This window comes from Drosophila elegans, unplaced genomic scaffold (assembly GCF_018152505.1).
Source record: "Drosophila elegans isolate 14027-0461.03 unplaced genomic scaffold, ASM1815250v1 contig_149, whole genome shotgun sequence".
Lineage (NCBI taxonomy): Eukaryota > Metazoa > Arthropoda > Insecta > Diptera > Drosophilidae > Drosophila > Drosophila elegans.
This window is the reverse complement of record NW_024545513.1, coordinates 2,151,519-2,168,387: the sequence shown is the minus strand read 5'-3', so window position 1 is coordinate 2,168,387 and position 16,869 is coordinate 2,151,519. Positions and strand designations below refer to the sequence as shown.

Below are 16,869 nucleotides of genomic sequence, written 5' to 3'. Positions count from 1 at the left end.
TTAAGTGTATATATGTTGTTATTTGAATAGTTGCTATATATAATTGTATTACCAGCCAACAAAGTGTGATGGGTAGAATAGGTTGCCATCTGTACAAAACAGTCACCCTTATGCCTAGATGTCTAATTTTGGCCAAGTTACAAAAAAAAAGACTCACAAAAAACACATTAAAAACTTGGTTTTTGTTTCAAAACCCTGGGAAATAATGGTCAAAATGTGGAATGTCATACACCGTTGAATTCGTAATAAAATTTCCAATCGAATGACATTCACAGCTTAAAATGTTAAATTTGTACAAGTTTTTGCAAAAAATGATGATGTAACCCTTTCAAAAAATGTGAAAATTTGGCAAAAAATAATTTTATCGTAGTCAACCGAAAAGTGAAATGGATCGAAGGATTAGGTCGTCAGATACAACAAACAATTGGTATTTTAGTTGTGGGTCACTTGTTGGGCAAATTACAACCAGAATTTCTTTAAAAAATACTTAAAAAGTATAATTATTGAGATAGAAAATACACTTGTTTTCGAGTTTCCGAAATGTATGGCCTATTTTATTTGAAGTGTTAAGTCCTCTAATGAAACCAATTCCATGAGAATAATTCACAACTGTGAATTGCTTTGAAAATATTGTTCTGGTCATTTTCTCTTGAACAACTGGCACTGCAGCCCATTGAAAACAAATCCCCTCCAACTCCACTTCCCATTTCCCACTCCCATTTCAGCTCTGCTTTCAAAACCCAAAGTGATAATCTGATTTATGTGAAGTGTTTATTTTGGTTGGCAGTTTTTATTTGACGATTCCGACATGTGAGTCAGCTGGATGTGTATGCTGATTGCCTTAATTGTTTCGGGTTTTGGCACTGCGACGCATGTGCAGTTATGAGTAATTTGCACAATAGAACAATTAGTCTAACAGCCAGTTCAACTCTAGCACTGAATAGCAACCAAGTGCGGAAGTTTCAAATTTAAGCAGCCTCATCCGAAACTACGTGACATTATGAGTAATCCCCTCACTTGCGTAACAATCATCGTGTAATTTGCCAGCGATCTCATTCAATTAGTGGCGAAAAACAAGCCGTAATTCGATCAATCGATCGGGAAATCCTACTTGGCATTCTGAAAATGTCTTGGCATTCATTGTAGAAGTACAAAAAGCACTGTTATTGCTACTTGACATTGGCACATCCGCGCTCATAAGTGAATGAGTAAATGAGTAAGTGAGTAAATGAGTAAATTAGCCGAGCGAAGGCAAGTCGATCAAATAGAAACTGACCGAAATGTAAACAAGCTCCAAATGACAAGACAAATGTCAATGGGTAATAAAAAATATTACACTGGTAAAAAAACGTGGTAAGTCCAAATATTTTGTTCTCTATTTAAATATTTTTCGCTTTGATTTTCATCCATTATTTATTCTAAATATGAAAATATAAAACATTTTTTAAATGTTGTTTTTAAATAATTTCGGAATTGATTTTAATATCTATAAATTTATTTTGAACTAAAACCATATTTAAATTAAAAAAATCCATTTAAATCAAATATAAACTATTTAAAATCAAAATACTTTATTTTACAATAAATCTTAAAGTCAATATTCTGATATTTATAGTTCCTATTCAATTTACCTGTGTATGCACTCAGCCGCTAAGCGGGAAATACCCTGACAATAACTCAGATTACTCGGGATTAAAGGGCACAGACTTTACATATTTACAAACATTTTATGACGCAGGGCTCAATATATTTATTTTATTTTTATTTTAGTTGAGCGGCAAATAGATACAAATTGTTAATCCCCAAATGTTTATGCTTTTTATTTAGAAATAAAAGTTTCATCTAACTTAAACACATTTATTATCTTATCATTGCATGTCAGATGTTCTTTTGTCAAATTATAAATAGTTTTCTTTTACAAAATACCTTTAACACTCAAATTTAGATCACTGCAAAATACATATATTATTGCCATGATATTCTGTGTATTTTGTAGTTTCCCTATGCAAACGATAGAAAATCACCAATAAATTACAGACCAGCCAAATAAACGAACTGCTCGTCATGGTGACTGATCAGCAGCATCTCAACTATATAATTTATTTCGACAGTGAGTGAAGGTTGACGATTTGAAGGGAGCAACGATGTTTGCCTTTATGTTGTCAACTGGGTGCCACTGCACTCGACTTCAGTTCTCAGAAATAATGGATTGAATTTGAATAATTACTTCGCAAATGTAAATACCTTGCGGTTTGCTTTCTTTTTTAGTTGTTAATTGCCTTAATGTCTCGGCTTTTGTTCCCCCGTTTTTCCCAATAATTCCACTAAATCACTTTGTGTTCTTGAGACACAAAGCACATTGAACCCAACAAAATTGATTGGGTTCTAAAATAAAGTACACAATATTTAAGCTATTATTTCATGATCAACTTTTTTTAAAATATTTTGTACCTTTATTTTTATAGATTATGTACTTTTGTTTGGAGTTGTATTGCTGTAAAAAATATAGCATTGGTTGGTAATAATATAAAATATATAAAATTTTAAATATTATTGTATTAGACAATTTATGGTAAGATTTTATTTTTATCATGATTTTCATGGATTATGTTCATTTGTTGGAATTGAAGGGCTGTGTATATAAAATTTATAAAAGGTTCTGCTATAAAATATTATTACTTTATTAAATTACTTTTTTTCCTGTTAAGATTTTAATTTAGTCTTTATCACCTTGGTTTTCTTAGATTATGTACTTTTGTTGGAATTAAAAATCTGCCAAAAATATTCATTTTATAAAAGGTATATAAAATAAATAAAATATATAAAATATAAAATATTTGTACTGTATTAAATGCCTTCATATTTTCTGCTTAGATTTTAATTGAATCTTCTTCAGTTTGATTTTCCTAGATTCTGTGTTCAATTTTATTAATGTGTGTTTATGTTTTTGTATGTAAGCATATATTTTTGGCTGGCCAAGGTTCAAAGATTCCCTGTTTGTCTGTTTATGCTTTTATTTGTGAATATATATTTTTTGGTTTGCATAGATTATGTGGCATAGTTTCCTTGACTTTAATGCCTGCCTAATTCCAAGGTTCAAAGATCCCCTAAGTTTTGTTTTGTTTTTTCGCTGTCTGTCCGATTTAATTAGCTCCACATTGATAACCAGCGATGCCCGCTTATCAGCATCAAATTAAGTCGCAAAACACATACAGGTCACGAATTCCACATCACTTGATTTAGCTTTTTATTTGTAAAGATCACAAGAAAAAAAAGTAAAAAACAAAGAAAGCTTATGCAACAAAGTCCTCCAGTTGTGGGAGTTTTCTGAAAATTTAAAAATTGTATATTAACTAGTTAAAGGGTTTTTGAGACGGGTCTTAGACTGACCTTATGGAGCCGGGGAGCTGGGTCCTCCGATGGGGGCCAAAAGGACCTTCTCGGTGGGCCCGTCGTAGATCACGGGCACCTTGGGGGTGGTGGAGGCCTCATCGGTGAGTTTGTGCTTCAGCTCGTCGTACTTCTGGGCCACCGAGCTGCCAAACTCCTTGGCGCCCTCGCCGATCTTGTCGGCGTAGGGCTTGGCCGCCTCCGCCACATCCTTGGCCCCCTGGTTGACCTTGCAGCCCAGGTTCTTGAAGAAGTGCTTGAAGTCGCTGTCCTCGGGCGCCTTGGCCTCGTCGCACTCGGCCCGCACCTCATTTGCGGCCATCAGGAGCAGCAATCCTAGCAAAGAGCACACCACCAGCGATTTCATCTCGACGTTTTCAGGTTCACAACGCGACTGATCGATCGCTCGCTCGGTCCGCTCTGAGACGGCGGCCTACGATCTGGAATCTCGGCTCGGTACAGCCAACCGGTTCGGCACCACCCCCCCTCGCCCCTTAGACCTTAGATCCCCCCTTTGGCTGAAATAGACCCCAATCAAGTTGCGTTCGTGCGCTCACTCAATGCGAACTGCTCTAGCTTCGCCGTAATGGAAGCTCTTGTGCACAGGGAAAAATAAGACAGTCATTTTAAAAACTTTACCTTAAAAAATATTTTTTTCTAGGATGTGAATTTTGTATATATTTATTAAATTTATATTATCTTATCTTATCAAAAGCTATCTATATATAATTACATTTCTTTAACATATTAAATTTGAATATAAACTCTGTTTGCCTTATCTTATTTAGAGCTATCTAAAAATAAATTTTTCCAACACTTTTAAATATTAATTAATGTATCTCTAATAATAATAAAATAAACAATTGTCTTCGCTCAAATATCGATTTTAATTGCTACTTTTATAGCGTCACCTAAAAAATTATGTATTGTAAATTCTCAAAACTTGTTTCTTTTATTGAAAGCACTAAGCAGCATGTGAACATATTTGTAAAATGCTAAAAAGTGCCGTAACAAAAACACGGCAAAAATCAGAGAAATAAATAGTTATAGTGTGGTGCTATAAAATATTAGATTGTTTCTTTTGTTTTGCTCCACAAAAATATAAACACACAAAATTACAAAAAAGCGTTTGACATTGGTATAATCTGCTGTTATTAAAGCAAACAAAAACTGTAAATATTTACTCATTGTTTGGACAAATTGTAAGCCAAATTGATGGATAATCAACTTAAATTAAAGTCACGAGGCCACTATTATTTTTGGCATAGTTTTAGATAGGCCCATTAAACACCCAATTTTACCAATCAATTAAATATTATTTACACCCTTTTTTTGCGCTTTCTGGGCAGTTTAATTAAAAACAAAGAAGTCTAATTTTATTTTTATATTAAGTTTATTTGCGGCTTTTACAGTTTAATAAATAAACACAAAGTGTTAGTTTTATACCAATTATTTTTTATTTAAATGCGATTTTGTAACTTTCACTATAAAAACATAAAAACCGTTTGTTCTTCGCTGCCATTTCTTTTGTGGCTTGGGCTTATTCCTGACTTTATTTGGTTTGAGGAAGCCTTAAACTCTAGTCTCTCATTTAGGGGGCACATGGTGGCTTCGGCCGCTTGGGATTCCTCCAGTTGTAGCAGCAGCCGCGATGATCCCGCGCCGAGCAGCTAAATCCCGACCAGACCATGCCCTTGCTAATGGGCAACGATATGGAGACCATAATGATGATTATCAGGAGTGCGCAGGTGCTCAGAAGCTGCATCTTCACCGACGACTGGCAGGTGACAATTGAAGCCAAACCATTCAGTTTGAGCCTTATTCACTGATTCACTCACTGATCCGTTGAAAAACAGTTGAAAAACCGGCTCACAGGTTAGCCGAAGTTGCAGGGCTTCAGTTTGCTTATGTTTGTTTATTTTTGTTTATTTTTGGCCAATGTGACCACGGTGGCGAGAAAAGTCCAGAAGAGAAAGTCGGGAAAGAATCCCAAGTGCGGTGAGTCACAAAAGCAGAACTTTAACCCAATTGGTGTTCGGTGTTCAGTGTTGAGAACAAGTTTCGGGCTTCCAGTTATGCTAAATTTAATACTTTATAGGTAAACAAGTAGTCATGCGTAATGAAAAGGTTTTCTTTTCACTTCTTAGAAACCCAAATGGTTTAGTGATAAAAGTACATAAGAGTACTTAGCGATAAAAACTTTTATTTTAAAATTTCTATTTTTGTAAAACAGACACCAAATTGGCTTTTTTGGTGTCCAAAATTTGAATTCTAAATATTTGCTGTCTAAGAAAAAGTAACAATTAGAAAAGCCGTTCAAGAAAATCAGTTGTATGTTGTCCTTGTTCTAAGTACACAGAAAAAAAAGATGTTGAAATTGAGAAAGAAAAAAATTACGAATTTATTCAATATTAATTTCACACTATTGGAAATTATCAAATTGAAATTAAATGGTTGCTTTTTTAAAATTAACAGGAACAATAAAATGATAAGAAAAAATGATTGTTTTGATGAAATTTCGTATTGATGTGGTCTTGAAACTTGCAAATATCACATTGCAAATTACCCACTTTTTTATGGATTTGCACTAGTTTTTTGTCTGTATAGGATTGGCTTACTTTCCAGTAAGAGCAAACATCTTTATTAATTAATATAAATATTTTTAGGCATATGGCTTATCTATGTACACTACTGGCTCTTCTCGGGTATGTAGTCCACCTCGTTGGCCTGATCCTCCAGCCAGTCCATGTGAATTGGTTGCGAAGTAGTGGTCAGCAGCTCCTCCTTAAGATCGTTTTTTGAACTGACACTAGAGCTAGAAGCCCCCGAAGTGGAAGATCCCTCTGTGGAGGATTGGACGTCCTCTGGTTCCTTATCCTTATTCTTATCCTTATCCTTTTCGGAGTTTGAAGGCAAGGCCAGCACATTGACCAGCATGTTGATGCGCTGGAAAAGCGATCTGGTGACATCGCGCGCCTTCTCCTCCAGAATCTTGGCCTCCTTCTCGATGTTGGCTATCCAGGGCTTGGCCTTCTCCAGAGTGCATTGCAGACTGTGGACGAACTTGTTGACCTCGCTGGGACTGGGCGTGGTCGCCGCCTCCGAATCCTCCAGAGACTTCGTCTCCGCGGAGCCGCATACAATGGAGGCTCCTTGGATTTGGCCTATGCCCAGGCACAAAGTGGCCAAAAAGACGGCCATAATCAGGGAATTAGTCATCATCGCGGTCTGTCTCGAATCGAATGTCGTGTATCGTCGCCTTTGAGACCCCAAACTCAACTGAAACCCGTTTGCAGCCGCAGTCGCAGCCACCTGACCAAGTTCTTCGGTATAAGCTTATAGTAGTGTAGTATCTGGTGGCTTTTGGGCTGGGTCTTTGGCTTTGCGCTTTTTTTCAGAGGCGAGAAAGTCGTCGGGCAACTGAAATGCATTTGAGGCGAGCGAAAAGAGAGGCCCAGAGAAAGAGAGAATTTCCAGAGAAATGGAAAAGGCTGGAGAATTCTCCAGAATGTGCCAGAGAAAGAACAAAAAGGCGGATAGAGAAAGGTTCATGGGTACTACTTTGCATAATTGCAAAGGTGACTAATCTGTCAAGTGGCTCGTTAAGTCTAACAAAACATCCGGAGCATCTAGAACATATATTTTATTGGTTTAGTCACTAACCAGCTTAAAATGGGGTTTTCTTGTTGATTTGCTTTATTAAAATTTATATATGTTCGATCTAATCAAAACATACTATTTATTTAAAAGAATGGCATTTATTTAAAATTATTTTCCAATACCTTTATACCATTTAAAACTCATTTAATATTTTATAAAGTAAGTAAAAGCCATGTGTAATATTTATGTATTTTTTTAACATAAAAATATTTACATATATTTGTCTACCTCGTCTAAATCTTTAAAATCACATCTTAAAGGCTTTGCCAAGCTAGTTTATCTTTAATAGGCTTCACATTTGCATACATATGAATCATCAAAAAGGGAACATTAACACAGGTACAGCTGAATCAGGCCAATTTAAAAAAAAAGTGAAAACAAATTAAAATAAAGGTAAAAAAACACTTTTAAAAAAGCGTAGTACGTACTTGTGTCATACTCAATTTAAATATTGTTTTGCTCAAATTTTCATTATTATATTTTTCACATTACTTAAAATATTTTTAATATTTAATCAAGCAATTTAATATGCATTATATCTAATTATAAAGTCTAAAATTCTTGATTGGCATTTCCCCGAAAAAAAAACTCATGGATTGTATTTCACTTTCATTTTTTATTTACACGAACCAAAAAAAAAAACTCATAAAAAACTTAAGCATTTAGGGGAGCAGGAGTCGAGTGCTCCCACCATTCGGTTACTTCCTCAACTTGCTGCAGTTGCCCAAGGCGTCGAGGATGTGTCCGTGGCCACACTGCTGCTCGCCCTTGAGGATGTCAGGATTGATGATCTCGACGTTGGCCAGGAAGCCGCGATCCTTGCTCATCTCCTCGGCCGAGTCCTTGGCCAGCTTGTCGCGCAGGTCGTCAAAGCGCTCCTTTAGATCGCTGCCCAGGACCTTGGCCTTCTCGCCCAGCTTCTGTGCACCCTCCTTGATCTCGGTGCCGAGGTCCTTGGCCCGCTCGCCCAGCTTCTTGGCCCCCTCCTTGATGTGACAGCCCACGTTTTTGAAGAAGTCGCGCACCTCGTGCTCCGAACTAGTGCTACTGCCCGAAATCTCCGATATTTTGTCGCTCACATCGCTTAGTCCGGGAATCTTATCCTCACAGTCGAAGAGACCAGCCTGACTTGGCAGGAAAATTCCAGCCAGCAGGACGAAAAATAGAAATCCTTGCAGATGATTCATCTTAATATATATGTATTTAGTGTTTGGGGTTCCTTTGGCCTTATGCGCACACACAAGTACCAGACTGAACGATGACTCCGGCGAGACTGACCTGGGGCGCCTCCACTTCCACCCATTTTATTCGCATCGAAGTCACATCGCCTTTGTGTGTCACTTGCTTCGCATTTTCCTTAATTCAATTGGCGAACAGCGACAATCATTGCAATTGTGCGCTGATTTAAGCATAACTCGACAAAGATACAAATTATATTATAGTTACAAAAACAGGGCAATGAATCCCTTCGCTGAGATATATATATATATATATTATATATATTTATATATATATCCCCATCTCAAGCCACTTTGATTACGCACCTTTAAACCACCCAAATAAATACGCACTTTTTTCATGCCAAGCCGGAAGCTGTGACAAATATGGTATATAAATAGATTATAGACTTGGGCATACTCGTACACATATATATATCAGTAGTATATGTGCTAGTCAATTGCTATTCAGACGAACTGATCTGGAATTGACCCACAATGGCACGAGCTACTAGTGATTATGAAACAATTGGCGAGGCCATAAGATTCTCGCAGAGAAATCTAGTAAATGTTTAAAAGGGGATTTTCGAAGGAGCTGGAAATTCAAGCAGTTTCCGGTCATATGTAAAGTTTCTTACTCGGTAAATTAAAAAAATGAAAACTAAAGAATTAAAAGGCATAAGGCAAAACATGTGGATTTGGTAAATTTATTTATTGTATTTTTTAGGACACAACAAAACAAAAAATTGTAATTAAACATTATTTTTCTAAGCTTTTGAATAAAATCTTTTTCAATAATTGTTCAATAATTATTAATATATAAAAGTTTTTTAAAATTTTTTTTACTTGTTACCTTGTGGTTTGATTTTGTTTTCAATAAATTTATATTAATTTATATTTTTTTAGCATATTGGTTTAGATTAAACATCAATTAAATAAATAAATCTTCCATAATTAAATAATTAAAAATTTTTACTTTTAATAAATTAAATATTATTTATAGCATTTAAGTGTAATTAGAATGCACATCAAAAGTTAGAAATATTGTCTAAAAATGTTGTATACCCAGAAAAAGAAAGCGTTATAGTGTTATTGAAATTTAAGTTAAGCGTTTTAGTGTTATTGAACTTTAATTTAACTTAAAGTATTGTCTTGAATTCAAAATCGATCCACCCTCGAAACACAATTATACAGAGGAAAAGCACTTGAACTGCCGTAATTTGTAATTTTATTGACACCCAATTAAGGTAACAGATGGAACAATCAAACTTCTCCTATCAAGCGCTATTTTCCATTTAAGATCTAGTTCCAGTCGCCGTCATCATGATCTCCAATTGAATGGGGTTCCCTGTCATTAAAGTTGGTATCGTACCCGTCCTCCGCATCGGCCTCGTCCTCCTGATCCATTTGATCCTCGGCATCTTCTACGCTTTCACCATCGTCTTCTGGCAGTTCCATGACTTCCTCAGTGACTTCTTCTTCTTCTTCTGGTGGAGTTATGGACTCTTTTTCGCTTTCGGGATTGGATTCGTTTTCAATATCGTTTTCTGAATCAGTTCCGGTCTCTTCTTCCTGATCTTCTGGTTCCGGTTCAGGTACAGTTTCTGGTTCAGTTTCTGGTTGCGGTTCCGGTTCCGGTTCAGTTTCTGGTTGCGGTTCCGATTCAGTTTCTGGTTCCGGCTCCGGTTCAGTTTCATTTAAATCTGAAATTCTGGTACTAGTCGTGGTTGAAGGTGCACCTTTAAATTAGAAAAATACTCATTTAGAGTTCAGAGCATATATATATATATATCTTTGAAACTAAACTCACATTCTTCCCGTGTGGGATCGTAGTCACAGCGAATCTTACGCTCCATGGACTCATCCAGCAGTGGTTCCGGAGTAGTGGTGGTTCTATGAGTGGTGCTTCTGGTGGTTGTGGGCGCCCTAGTAGTGGTGGTGGTGGTGGTAGTAGTGGTTGCAGTTGGCCTGCTGGGCACCACATTCTTTACTAAATCCCTACCTAAGAGAATAGGTAGAAGTTTTATTTTTTAACTATTTTTGTATAAAGATAATCTTATACGTTGCATGAATTCACTTTCTTACACTTACTAAATCCCTACCTAAGAAATGGCATCAATAATACTTTTTTAAACTATTTTTGTATAAATTATAATCTTTCTTACACTCCGGAAGATTTGGCTCAAAGTCGCAGCGAATGCGCCAGTCGATCTCGTCCTCGTCGAGTGGAATGACCACCTTCTTGGGCCTGCGCACATAGTACACCTCCTTGACCTCGATGATCTCCAGGTCGGGATCGTCCGGCGAGATGCGTCTGCGCACGAACCGATGCCGTTCTCCGTCCGGAAGAGAGCGCGCCTGCAGATTCTCCAGGCAGGAGAATCCGAGCAGAAGAATTGCAAGCAGGGATCGGGATGTGTTCATCGCGTTGTCTGCGGCTAAACTATTTTGCAGCAAGCTTTGCGCATGGAACAATAGCGAGCCAAGCGAAAGCTTATCAAATGCGATAACCTTCTGACCTTGGACTCGTGGCGCGGGGGAGCGGTTCGAGGGGAGGGGGAAGATTTGAACCCATGCCAAGCAAAGTGTTGCATACTTTCGCACTGCGCCGTTTAATTGCGGCTCTTGCCTCGTGACGATGCATCAATGTCCGCACAAATTAGATTCCATCCACGGACACGTTACAAATTAGCCGCAAACATAATTGCCACGAGCTTGGCTAAATGCCCCCCCCCTTTGCTGCCCACAGCCCTCCGCCCCCTTGAAAAGGGGAGGCCAGATGCCGAAATTTGGCAGGGCATTCTGCTGCCAGTCATATGGGGCACATCGAAATCATCGAGGCGTAGAATGAATAAATAAATAAACATACATATATTGGTACCAAAATGTTTGTACTGAAAAAGTTCCAAACAAATATTTAGTTTATATAAACATTTAAAATTAAATATTTATGTGGAACATTTTCAGTTTAGATGCTAATCATTTTAAGTTTTTTACGCAAAATTTTAGTAAACTTAAAAATAAATAATCATTTTAATTAACCGAGAAAGTTATATTCAAAATATTTTAATGATATTAATAATATAGAAAAAACCATATATTTAACAGATCTATTTTAAAACATAGTTTAAGCTACAGCATAAATAAGATTAAAAAATACAACACAATTTTTAATACATATAAAGAAATATTTTTGTTTTAATTATTAATCAAAAAAGATAATATATATATTTAGGACCACTTTTATTTATACAGTTTTTTTTATAAAATAGACATAAGTGTTACATTATAAACTCTTTAATTGCATTGAAGAAATGCCTTTTTTGCGTGATCGAATGTAAATTTAAGTAACAAACAACTAGATAAATATTATTAGTTAATAGTGGGATCTTTGCGTAATCGATATGCCCTCGATCGGACCTTTTGGGGTTGCAAATTGACGAGCAGCTGACTCATCGCAAGTGCCAGGACCTCGGCTATCAATATGGTCTCGCTGCGATGATGAAAAATGCGTGAAAAGTCATTTTCCCCATACATATTCGTATTTTCCCCAGTTCGCTTTACCTTTTCTGCCTTTCTTTCTGCCACACACTTTTCCCTCTTTTTTTTGCCCCTGTTTGTTTGTCATTTTTCAATGGCAAAATGTTTTGGTGGTGCAAATTAGCCGAGCGACGGCGGCCACATATGTTTCAGTCATTTCCCAATAACATAACCGAAATATGTGTGTTTCTGTGTTTTTCCCTCGGTTCGAAAAGTGGGCGGCAAGGGGCGTGGCACGGGATAGATAAACAAAAATGTTGTGAGGAACACACACACTGAAAACATTCATACACTTTGGAGACGGGGCATCATCACTTTGATCTGTGGTCAGTCAGGCCTTGCGTATGGGATTTTCAAAAATATTTGCCAAAATATTAATTAATGACATGCTTTGGAAGATTAAGTGGATTGCTGATGTCACTTTGAGGTAATTCTTTTCTGTAGGAAAACAAAATACCATTTCTTGTATTTACAATATATATATATATATATATATATATATATATATATATATTACATAGATTGAAAGCTTTTTTTGTACGTTTTTACAAAGTAATTTTTTTTTTGGGAAAATAAATTTGTTTTAAATGTTCATTTGTTTGTTTATAATGCCTTATCATATTAACATTTGAATTGTGATTAGCTATAAATATTTTGTTTACACATACAAAGTCACATTACAAAGTCATTTTTTTTTTGGGAAAATAAATTTGTTTTAAATGTTCATTTGTTTGTTTATAATGCCTTATCATATTAACATTTGAATTGTGATTAGCTATAAATATTTTGTTTACACATAGCTGATACTAATGTTTTCATGAGAAATCATATATATTTTTTACAAGATAATTTTCTAAAGTCTTCCAATTAATATATTATTTACTAAATGTAAAAAGTAAAATGTTAAATAATTTTAAATCGGTCTGTTGGCCATTGTGCTTATAAGCTTAGTTTTTAATCTGTAAATAAAAAGTTCAATAAATTGTTTAATATGGTTGATGAGGATTTCTTGAATCTAAAAACATATTTTATACAATATGTGAAATTTCAAGGGTATTTAAATGGCGATATCTTTTAGTGATCTTCTCCGAAAAAATGCTCGTTGTGAGAGCGTGAAATATGCAAATTGCCAGTGGGTCATCCCAGGGGGTGGGGGGTTGGCTTTTCAGAAGGGAGGGGCGCAATGGGCGGGGTGGGTGCTTTTTTTTTGGGCCCGCGAGATGCGGCCAAATCGAACAGTTGGCTACGAGGCACGTTGGCGGGCGGAACTCAAAGCGTTCGCAGCTGATCGGCGGCACCGAAAAGAAAGAGACGCTAGACGCCAGTTAGAGCGAGACGGCGAGCTGGGAAGCCTCTGAGTGCGAGCGGGAGAGCGGCACATACATATCTACTATCTGTCTGCGGAAAAGATCGCTGTGTTTTCCCTTCTCTGTTTTGGTTTGCCAACCCATAAAACTCTGTTTTTTGTGTGTGGTGTTTTCTTTTTGTGTCCCTGTTTTTTTTGTGCCCTATAAAGTGGCAGAGTGTGTGCCACATTCAAGTGTCACCAGCGGAAAAGTCCTAAGAGTCGGGAAATTGAGAAAGCGAACGGGAACGCTTTTGGGAGCGGATCAACTAAAAATAGCAGAACATAAAAGAGAGAGGGAATGCTGAAAAAAAGAAGCCAAAAATAATTGAAGCGTGGGCAGCATCAGCATCCAAAGCGAAGGACAGTGAAGCCAGGCTACCAGCTACGCAAATAATAAGTAAATCAAATAATAAATTATTATCGTTAAAAGAAATACAGGGAGACCATTGAAAATAAACTAAATCCAACAGACAAAGGAATAAAAAAGTCAAATATTAAATCAAATAGCTCAAGTTTCAATGATACAAATCAATTAAATTGAATGAAATTCAATAAGCAATAAAATGATAATGCAAATAAATAAAATAGCTAAAGATTCCAAAGATTTATTTCCTTAAACTTGTGCCATAATTAAACAATCATAAAACAATAAATTAAAATCAAGAAAGCATTATAAGCAAACCAAAACCAAAAAAATGAAACAATAAATACATAACTAAAAATTTAAAAGATATTTCCCTAAACTTGTGTCATCATAAATTACTTAACAACAACCATTTTTAAAAGCAACATAACAAAACTAAATAATTTAAGCGAGGAAAGGTCATATAGACAAACCAAGTCCAACAAACAGAAATAAATAATAATAATAAATTAATAATAAAATAAAATAGCTAAACTTGTATAGAAAAGAAAACATATAAAAAAATAGTTAAGAACATCATTTTCAATAAATTAAAAACAAAAAATCATTTAACGAATGCTGCCTGTACACACATAGTTGAGATAAACAATAAATTGGCCAAAGGCCAACAAAAAAGAGCAAGCCAAAGATCAGCCGTGAATGAAGAAGAAGCAGCAGCAGCATTAGATAAAGTCAGTTCAAACAAGAGAACGGACAACCAACAGGTGGAAGGAAACGGAGACCCCAAAAGATCAAAAATCAAGAGAGAAACCCAAGGAAACCGTAAGGAAAACACAAATAAAACAAAGGGCAACCAGCTGATGAGCTGCAATGTCCCAGGAAGCTGAAGATGGGGACGATGCCTTGCAGGAAGAGGACACTGGTAAAAAAAACGTAGTAACTTTCAATATTTTCTACTCAATTTAAGTATTTTTTGCTTTGATTTTTTTTAGTTATTTTAAATGGTTAATGAACATATTAAAATTGTTAGTTTGACTATTTTGGTAAATGTTTTTAGTAACTGCAAATCTAAATTAAATTAAAACTACTTTTTATTTAAATACAATAAATTTAAGTCAAATAGTAACTGTTTTCAATCACTGATTGATTATATTAATTAGATATTTTTATAATAAATCAAACAATAAAATATTCACTGTATTAAATGATTTAGTATTTGGCTTATAAGTTTAATATTAAATTTTCAATTCATTGTTTTCAATGCCATTTTTGTTTTTCTCAGTGGAGGAGGCCTTGGATCCCCTGGCCAACTTGCTAAGTCTCAAGCTAAAGAAGCCATCGCATTGGAACTGGGAGCTGAGCACCTCTCGCAGCTGTAGCAACATTGCTCTGCCGCGGATTCTGCTCTACGATCACTCCGGCAATCTTCTGGTGAATGCCGATGGCCAAAAGGAGGAGACCTTCACGTCCAGAGACTCCCAGCGAAGACGCAAGCGTTCGGCCACCTCCAATTTGAGCTTGGAGCGCAACTTCCATGGCCTGCGAATAGCAGAGGCCACGCCCTCGGCCACGCCCATTTCGAGCAGGGAGAGGAGCCATCACCATGGCAGCTGCATAGACTTCAGCACCCACGAACTGCCCAATTGGGAGCCATCGGTGAGCTCCAGGCGCTCCAGTTCGCTGCGCGGAGTGCGCTTCCAGGAGTTCCAGGAATCTGGCCAAGAGGATCTGCCGGTGTACCCCACTCCGCCCTCGACTTCCACCCTGAACTCCTCGAGTTCGGGTCCGCGGGAGAAGAGACGCTACCGGCGGTCGCAGAGCTCCATCCTGGAGCGATTCAGCCTGTCCAAGGGGCGCCACTCGTCGCCGGAATTCGCCACGGAGGAGGAGGTGGCGAAGGCGCCGCGATACTACCTGCGAACCAGCAAGGCGGGCACCCTGGTCATCCGCGAGGATAGCTTCAGTTCGCAGAAGATGCGCCACCGACGTCGTCGTCCGCCCAAGCACTCCTCCAGCGAGAATATCCTGCAGGAGGATCACCACCAGGCAGCCGCTACCAGTGTCGTGCAGGCCACGATGCGCAGGCGGCCACAGGCGGAGCAGAGGACACTCCTCCAGTCTACCTCCGAGGACGAAAGGGATCTGCAGCAGGAGCAGCAGAAGCAGCAGGAGCAGCAGGCATCTGGGGCACGCAGGTCCAGGGGCAGGCCCAGGAACACGAGCCAACGCAGCTGCGGTAAGGATGCAGCCAAGGGTGAGTACACTGAAAAAAAATAAAAAGGAAAGGAAGCAAACTTCGCCTAGACGAAGTTCTCATGGCAGCTATATGATATCGTTTTCCGATTTCAAAAAAATTAAAAGCCTAATTCTGAACTGTCAAGTTATTAATAAGTTAAAAAGAATTTAAAAAACAAATTACAAAATAGAGAATTACATTGTTTCACAATTTTTCCTTTTTTAATATTTTTTATTGTTCATATGGGAGCTATATGATACAGTTGTCCGATTTTAAAAAAATTAAAACCGTAATTCTGGAATATTTAACAATTACTATATGTCGAAGAACTAAATAAAAAATTAAAAAACATCAATGTTATAATTTTATATTCGTTTATTTTTCCGATTGCTCCTATATGCTATAGTCGTCCGATCCGGCTCGTTCTGACTTATATACTACCTGAAATAGAAAGACATCTTTTGAGAAAGTTTCATACAGATAGATTTAAAACTAATAGATTAGTAGATCAAGGATATGTTTACTTTTTAAGGTCGGAAACGTCTTATTCACTGCGTTGCAAACTTCTGACTGAAATTATAATACCCTCTGCAAGGGTATAAAGAGGGAGTAGCAGGTCATAAAATCCATTTTAAGACTACTAAATGTAGTGCCATGCTATATGTATATAACTGAATAGAAACTGGAATTATAAACTAAAAAAACATTTGTTATGTTCCCAATTGCAATTCAGAGCTCATCACCGTGGATCCCGACAATTGTGTGTATCGAGCAGCGCCGGGCGCCACCGCACGATAGAAGAAAGTCACCAAAATCCCCAAGAAAGCCACCGAAGAAAGCCACATAAGGAATCCACCCAAAAAAGCCAACCAAATAGAAGAGAATTGCTCTAGAGAAACGCAGAAACAGTCAGGAAATAAGGGCAGTACGAGAACAGACAAACTAGAGTTCCTCCTTGTGATGTAAGACGATAAAACAAATGCAAATAAAACAAATATATAAAACTGAAGCCCCATTGTACATCTTATTAAATAACAGAGTTTGAGTCTACAATAAAAACTATAAAAAATGATTGAGTAAAAATTCTAATTTCTTACACATTATAAAATGTGTT

At 37.0% G+C, this 16,869-nt stretch overlaps 5 protein-coding genes across 6 annotated transcripts; 1 reads left to right on the top strand and 4 right to left on the bottom strand.

Annotated features, from left to right (window-relative positions):
- Nucleotides 1–3,223: 3,223 nt before the first annotated feature.
- Nucleotides 3,224–3,801, bottom strand: LOC108137345. The gene is made up of 2 exons (XM_017258982.2): nucleotides 3,391–3,801; nucleotides 3,224–3,327 (listed from the first exon to the last, which is right to left on the bottom strand). Exon 1 carries the CDS (start codon nucleotides 3,755–3,757, stop codon nucleotides 3,392–3,394), a length of 366 nt encoding a protein of 121 aa, XP_017114471.1. The 5' UTR covers nucleotides 3,758–3,801; the 3' UTR covers nucleotides 3,224–3,327; nucleotide 3,391.
- A 2,052-nt stretch (nucleotides 3,802–5,853) lies between these two features.
- Nucleotides 5,854–6,684, bottom strand: LOC108137249. Its single transcript, XM_017258832.2, has one exon. The coding sequence runs from the start codon at nucleotides 6,610–6,612 to the stop codon at nucleotides 6,079–6,081; it is 534 nt and encodes a 177-aa protein (XP_017114321.1). The 5' UTR covers nucleotides 6,613–6,684; the 3' UTR covers nucleotides 5,854–6,078.
- A 962-nt stretch (nucleotides 6,685–7,646) lies between these two features.
- Nucleotides 7,647–8,336, bottom strand: LOC108137248. Its single transcript, XM_017258831.2, has one exon. The coding sequence runs from the start codon at nucleotides 8,235–8,237 to the stop codon at nucleotides 7,749–7,751; it is 489 nt and encodes a 162-aa protein (XP_017114320.1). The 5' UTR covers nucleotides 8,238–8,336; the 3' UTR covers nucleotides 7,647–7,748.
- A 1,142-nt stretch (nucleotides 8,337–9,478) lies between these two features.
- On the bottom strand, nucleotides 9,479–10,721 carry LOC108137241 (protein TsetseEP). The gene is made up of 3 exons (XM_017258821.2): nucleotides 10,433–10,721; nucleotides 10,078–10,269; nucleotides 9,479–10,006 (listed from the first exon to the last, which is right to left on the bottom strand). The coding sequence occupies exons 1-3, from the start codon at nucleotides 10,689–10,691 to the stop codon at nucleotides 9,570–9,572; spliced, it is 888 nt and encodes a 295-aa protein (XP_017114310.1). The 5' UTR covers nucleotides 10,692–10,721; the 3' UTR covers nucleotides 9,479–9,569.
- A 2,339-nt stretch (nucleotides 10,722–13,060) lies between these two features.
- On the top strand, nucleotides 13,061–16,764 carry LOC108137334. 2 transcript variants are annotated; one of them, XM_017258966.2, is made up of 3 exons: nucleotides 13,061–14,441; nucleotides 14,802–15,773; nucleotides 16,489–16,764. In XM_017258966.2, the coding sequence occupies exons 1-3, from the start codon at nucleotides 14,390–14,392 to the stop codon at nucleotides 16,551–16,553; spliced, it is 1,089 nt and encodes a 362-aa protein (XP_017114455.1). In that variant the 5' UTR covers nucleotides 13,061–14,389; the 3' UTR covers nucleotides 16,554–16,764. The 2 variants fall into 2 exon arrangements, with proteins under 2 accessions (XP_017114455.1, XP_041566799.1); XM_041710865.1 differs by having other exon boundaries at nucleotides 14,439–14,455.
- The last annotated feature ends 105 nt before the right edge of the window (nucleotides 16,765–16,869 follow it).